The sequence below is a fragment of the Neltuma alba genome, unplaced genomic scaffold, assembly GCF_004799145.2.
Source record: "Neltuma alba isolate B1F8T4 unplaced genomic scaffold, ASM479914v2 tig00005236_pilon, whole genome shotgun sequence".
Lineage (NCBI taxonomy): Eukaryota > Viridiplantae > Streptophyta > Magnoliopsida > Fabales > Fabaceae > Neltuma > Neltuma alba.
The window spans coordinates 15699-22503 of NW_021634029.1; the positions used below are offsets into that span (position 1 = coordinate 15699).

At 37.2% G+C, this 6805-nt stretch overlaps 1 protein-coding gene across 1 annotated transcript; it reads left to right on the forward strand.

The window, feature by feature from the left end:
• The first annotated feature begins 471 nt into the window (after positions 1-471).
• Positions 472-5888, forward strand: LOC114747170 (probable sugar phosphate/phosphate translocator At1g48230). Its single transcript, XM_028935463.1, has 10 exons — positions 472-715; positions 840-1167; positions 1258-1365; positions 2530-2561; positions 2667-2717; positions 3551-3612; positions 3690-3951; positions 4411-4676; positions 4751-4845; positions 5571-5888. The coding sequence occupies exons 2-10, from the start codon at positions 1084-1086 to the stop codon at positions 5751-5753; spliced, it is 1143 nt and encodes a 380-aa protein (XP_028791296.1). The 5' UTR covers positions 472-715; positions 840-1083; the 3' UTR covers positions 5754-5888.
• Positions 5889-6805: the final 917 nt, after the last annotated feature.

The window sequence follows — 6805 nt, forward strand, 5'->3', positions numbered from 1 at the left end:
GAGTATGCAATTGACTGTGCAAGTTCATTAGTTTAATTGTTTTAGTTCCCCAATCAAAATAACTTGCACGCATAAATAAAGAATTACAGTTTTATTTTATCTAACTTACGAAGACCAAATCACAAAACACAATCAAATGACTAATAATTTTGGCACAACCGTTTCGGCCTGTTGAATGAAAATTTAACAAAATTGAAGCCCAAGGTGAAAGGAAGAGCATGGAAAACTCAACAATAAACAAAAAATGAGGATAAAATAGAAATTGAAAATGAAAACATAGAAAAGATTCTTCTTTCTTCCCCATGAGTGGTGACATTCACTCTTACTGTGTTCAATTACAAAAAAGTGGAAAAAAATTTCAACCAAAAAAAAAAAAGAAAAACGAAAAGGAGGAAGGAGGAGATTTTGAGATTTCTCTCTTTCATCGGCGTTACGCTGCTGCCTCCCAGTTATAGATGCACGTGTTCCGAAGAAGCTATCATTAATCGCTTCTTCCAAAACTTGTAACCTTCCTCTTCCTCCTGCACAGTGTTCAGACACACCCATTTATGAATTAATACGAACTCTGCTTCATTCTCACCCACTCCCTCCTTTCTTGGGATCTCTTCGACTTTTTCCTGAAGCCCTTCATTTTCCGGATTCCCACCTTACTTCTTGTGGATCTCGTCACTATTGCTCTTTTTCCTAGATCCGATCAGACCCTGCATTGTCCTGGGTATTGTCCCGTTTCTTTGGCCACTCATCTTTGAATCTGGCTTCTTGGGTTTTTCGTTCTTCTTTCTCGATTTGTTGCCAAATCAATTTTAGTATGTTCTGATTCCGATTTTCGCTTGTAACAGGTGTTGCTGTTTCTGGAAATGTCTAAATCTTTAATTCAATTGCAAAGGTGTAGACTTTGCTGCTCCAGGAGGTGAATCTTTCTGGGTGGTTTTAGGGGGAACCTCATCGAGCTTCTTATCTTGGAGGATAGCATATCCGATTTTGTATTGTATACTTAAGTGTCAGATGTTGTAGACCCGCTGAAGTGTATATTTTTCTGGGGGTATTTCGGGGCTCATTCTTTGAAACCCAAAACAAGGCAAAATGATGAATAAAACGCTTTTCCTCACTTATCTTTACCTTCTCATCTACATATTGCTTTCCTCTGGAGTCATACTGTACAACAAGGTGGAATTCCCGTGCATCTTTTGTCTCTTACTGGGTTTCTTTTCCTACGTTTGTGTAGAAGCATGAAGGATTTTGTTTTTCTTTTTGCAGTGGGTCCTCTCTCCTAAATACTTCAATTTTCCGTTTCCCATAACACTCACCATGATTCATATGGGGTTTTCTGGGCTCGTGGCATTTTTTCTTGTCCGGGTCTTCAAGGTATGTCATTCATTTATACTTTGGACTTGTTCACTTCAATGTTTGCTTCTTCTATGTCATGTCCCTAATGCATTGGACTGGTGACATGCGTATACATATCTATCTATCTTGCCTAGATGGCAGGTCATGAACTGTATTGGTGATTAGATCGAATCCATTTCTGTTAATTGTATTGGCGTCTGATGGTTATCAGTGGCTGTCATCTGGCTTAATTTAAATACTGCAACCAATCAGTCACATCACTTCTGTCCTGTCATTTTCATGGTCTCTTATATTCAATTAGGTTAGGTACATTTTGGTGAAGAAGTTTTTGAGTTGTCTGTTAAATATGCTACTCGAGATTGATTGCACCACCTTTACCAACCTGATGGGAGTAATTTTAGGGAGTTTAAGCCTTGCTAATGTCAACTTACAGCTGCTTTCTAAATCGCTAAGTGCATGCAAGAGTTGCAGGAAATCGAAAATACCGTCTCTACTTCATTCTGCTTTTTTGTAATAGATAAGGGTAATTGAAGATAGTTTACTGTAGTAGTAGGTATCAAATCGTGCTCTTGATATTCTGGGATGGCAAACATGGAGATTTGATTTTGGGCGGTCAAGTGTAATACCCAGTTCGTTGTGAATATGTACAATTAGAGTTGGGAATTTAGTATATGCTCAGAAATATTAGCATCCATTTGCAAGATCTTACCATAGTTTAGTTGTGGTCATTAACCCACTAGATTACCATCCAAGTGTCCATTATCTCGCCACGAACACAATCAAATTAAATAATGGATAGCTGATACAAGAAACACTTCTTTTGCTGAAGTTGGTACAGCTGTTGGATTCTTTCCGTAAGTGCATTCCAACTTATAGTAACCAAGGACAAACAAACCCATGATATAGAGATAATGTCATTGATTTTTGTGTTCTTATGAGCCTTTTTGTGCCTTCACTTTTATCTTCGAACTCCTTGTTGGGAAGTTTTTCTTGAATTCATCATGCAAATGTTCTACTTTTGTTGGGCACACTGCTATGCCTTGTCGTCAATGTTCCGTATGCTATGCGTATCCATCACTGTCAGTGTGTGAACTTCTGTGACCAACCACGCATGCTTGATAAATTTACTGGCTGATTATTTATCTTGTTCCTAGAGTGACATAGACATGTTCATGAATGCAGGTTGTGTCCCCGGTGAAAATGACATTTGAAATGTGAGTTTGAAGTGTTCTTTTGCCATTGTTTGGAAGCCGTCTCATGCTTTCCTTCTCTTGTTTAACTGCTTACTGATTTCCGAAAAAAATTTCTTTCTGTGGCAGATATGCAACAAGTGTGGTACCAATTAGTGCCTTCTTTGCCTCAAGCCTTTGGTAAGCACTGTGGCTTTAGCAGATTGAACTTTTATGCCTTCATTATACGTGTTATGCTCAGATTCGTTGATAGAGCATGCCAATAATGTATTTGCGTCCTGATGTTGATGTTTCTATTTCGTTGAGTGTTGAAATTGGTTAGAAACTTGTTCAGGTGAGATTTAGTTTGGTCCCAAAACTGTTAATAGTGAATTTATAATATACAAAGCAAAATGTTCTTTAGTAGAGTACAGATCATTTAATTTGTATGCACTTAGGAAAACTTTGCTAAAGGATGAGTTGGCATGAGCTTCACCGCTAGAAGTATGCTCAAGTAAACCTATCTAAGATGATTTCAGTACTAACTACTTGGTGGCCTGCGTTTATGAGGCTGTAATTGATCACCTATACGTTGGCTACTATATTGGTAAGATTGGTATCATCACAATGCCCATAAATTTGCAGAAGTAGGCAACCTGTAATTCCTAATGTGAAATGAATATGGTGCTTTGAAATAAACTTGTGGCTCCTTAGAATCTTTCTTCGAGTGTGGACTAATCAATGCAATGTTATCGTCAGGATCCTCAAAATAGGTTATTGGTTGGTTGCTTCAAATCCTTTCCTTTAGCTCTTCCAGAATCTGATTACGCATGATCTAGAATTTACTTTGCGTCACTACCAATTGTCCACAGTAAGATTGTTCGCAGAAGCCTTGATTGTTTATGTATATTATTGAAAAATTATTTTGAATTGATCCCCTTTTTTTATTTGCACTCGGTTTTCATGTTCCTACCTCTTTTAATATTAATTTTGAAGATATAATTATGGCAGCTATATTTTTGTGGTTGCTGCAGGTTTGGTAACACTGCTTACTTGCACATTTCTGTGGCCTTCATCCAGATGCTCAAAGCTCTAAGTATGTTATATTGAACATGGCATGTTTCTCTTACTGCCTCAGCTACATTCACCTAATTCTTAAGTTTTCTGTTTCAGTGCCTGTGGCAACATTCGTTGTGGCTGTTTTGTGTGGCACTGACAAAGCAAGGTGTGATGTGTTCTTGAACATGGTGCTGGTCAGTGTTGGAGTTGTCATTTCCTCCTATGGGGAAATCCACTTCAATATAATTGGTACACTTTACCAGGTCACAGGCATCTTTGCAGAAGCATTAAGGCTGGTCCTAACACAAGTCCTTCTACAGAAGAAAGGCTTGACGTTAAATCCTATCACAAGCTTATACTACATAGCTCCATGCAGGTATAGCCCGCTATGATTTCAACTGGACTTATGTGAGATGTTCGAGTTTGACACCGTCCATTATATTTATTGAACCTGATCTGAATATTATTATTGATAACCATCCAATTGATTTATGAATCATGTTCTTCTTGACTTAAGGGAATAACCAATAACTATTCATTCCCATGCATATCACTCCATTTGTTTATACATACTTTATGTATTAATCCTGATGTGTGATTGAAGTAGATGCACTTGATTCAAATGTGAGAGTACCGCGTAGATGTGCTTATACTAATGGCTTCTTTTGGTTATGAAATTTTTATCTGATGTCAAGTCTACATTCGCAACCTGATGGATTGCATAAGTTTTGTTGGGTGAATATTCCATTATCCATTTAAAAACATTAGATTCTTAATTTGTGCTTATACATGGCACTTGCTAGATGAGATGCTAACTTCATTCTTTGACATGCAGCTTTGTGTTTCTCTTTGTGCCTTGGTATTTGCTGGAGAAGCCTGCAATGGAAGTTTCACAGATTCAGTTCAATTTCTGGATCTTCTTTTCCAATGCTCTATGCGCTCTGGCCTTGAATTTTTCCATTTTCTTAGTAATTGGGCGAACAGGAGCAGTTACCATTCGGGTTGCCGGTGTGCTGAAAGACTGGATACTAATAGCCCTTTCAACAGTTATATTTCCAGAATCTACAATAACTGGGCTGAATATAATTGGCTATGCAATTGGTAAGTTTTGTTTGAAACAATATCTTCTGAGTTTTGACCATACTCCCCCCTTACATATATATTTTTTACTGCAGCATTATGTGGCGTGGTCATGTACAATTACATTAAGGTTAAGGATGTCCGCGCCTCTCAGTCAGTTTCTGAAAGTCTTCCAGATCGAGTCACAAAGGTCAGTGTCCTGTGTCCACTTATGCAATGCTTCGTCAGGGCTTTTATGGCCTTGTTAAACATGTTTTGCCAGCTCTATACCCAGCTTGTTCCTTTTCCCCGCGCCTTAACAGCATGTTTTAAAGTTAGGAAATTCTATCAGATCTAACATGTATCGTTGAATTAACGTGATGTTATGCGTTATAGCGTAAGTTGGAAATCAAGTGTTGACAAATGCCATGCAGGATAATCTTAAATTTTTGAGTAAATTGATGTTTTGGTCCTTGATAGATACGCCTTTTCTTGTTTCAGTCTGCATATTTTGACCTTCTCGTGTCAGTCTTCTACAGTGGGACATGTCTTTAATAAAGTCATCTTCATAATGATGTGTCTTTAATATGGCCTGACCAAGAGCTGACATACCTAGCCTTTAAACACTCAAGTAGATTGACACAAGTACCAACATGGTGTGTTCCCAACAAAAGCAGTGTTTTTTTTTTTTTTTTAAATTTATTTTCCCCCTTTTCAATCACAATAGAGCATCTAACAGCTTTGTCAGCTCTTGGTTAGGCTATGTGACTACTTCTCTTAACTAGTTTATTGAAGACATAACACCCTGGAAAAGGAAATTGTTCATGTTCTTCATGGACCAAAACGTCTATTGACTCTCATTTGGCAAGTGGTATTATTTTATATTTAAAAATTCCTAATATTTGGACCGACAAGCTTAGAAAATGACTGATGCAGGATTGGAAATTTGAGAAGAAGTCATCTGACATATATGTGCCAAATGACAATGGGGACAATGGAGGAAGCAGTGGAGGTATTGGTTCTGCATCTGACATGAATGTTGATGAAGAAGCACCCCTTATTCAATCATCTAGGTTATCTCATATTGGACGCTCGCAGTTAAACAGCCTAGGAAAATGAAAAAACCCAAATACAGTTATTCATTTTGAGTTGAAAAAGAGCAAAGAAAAGAGCAAAGGAAAACGAGGAGGCTGAGTCAAAATGCAACCCCCCCCCCCCCCCCCAAAATTTCCTCATTCTTTTTTTAGAAAAAGTTAGGTTTTATAATGGGAAGCAGATGCTTGTTCATTGTAATTACTAGCTACTTTCCTGTGCTGGATGCATCATTATTAATGCTTGGTTCAAGTTTTTGAACCGTTTATGATTGCTTATAACTGACTCTCTTGGAGAACCAAGTTATATTCATTTGTTTCTTCTCTCTAATTGATACTCTTTTTTTCAGTGTATTCGCCTTTCTTAATCTGGAAGGCTGTGTTTTGCACCAATATAGATGTGTTGCTTCCTGCTTTACTCTTGACAGCTTGTACAAGCACTTGCTATTATAACCTTCAAATTAAATGAAGAAGAAATGTTTAGTTTAAATATAATGACTTTCTTCCAATTGCATCAATCAATAGGCTAAGCCCCTATATGGCCAAAATTAAACTACGTTATTTTTAATAAAAATAAAATACATCAACCTCCTTTTCAATTACACAAACCTTTATTTTTAAAACCTGCAATTTAATTCAGTTTTTAACACTATTAAAAGCATTTTCTTAAAAGTTCTAAAATACTTTTTTACTTAATTGAAATTTGTTAAAAAAAAAAAATCAAAGCCTGCAATATTTTTAAATTGGTTTCCTCATCAGCGAAGCCCTGGGGATTAACATGCTAAGGTCCTCAATATGAATACCGTATGGTTTGCATTAAAATGGAAAATGCTGCATGGCCGAAATTTATAAGTATTGGATGGAAGCGACTCAATGGCCAAAAGAATGCAGCGTGCAGCTCACCCAATCATCATTCATGTACTTACCCTAGCTACAAATTTATCTAGGTTTCACAATATAATCTACAATACAATCAGCTAACTAATGTTCTTGCCCCTGGATAAACTCCTTAGACGGAACGTTAAACCCGCAACCATGCTTGTGCTCACGAAAAGCTCAATACATATAATACAGGACAAG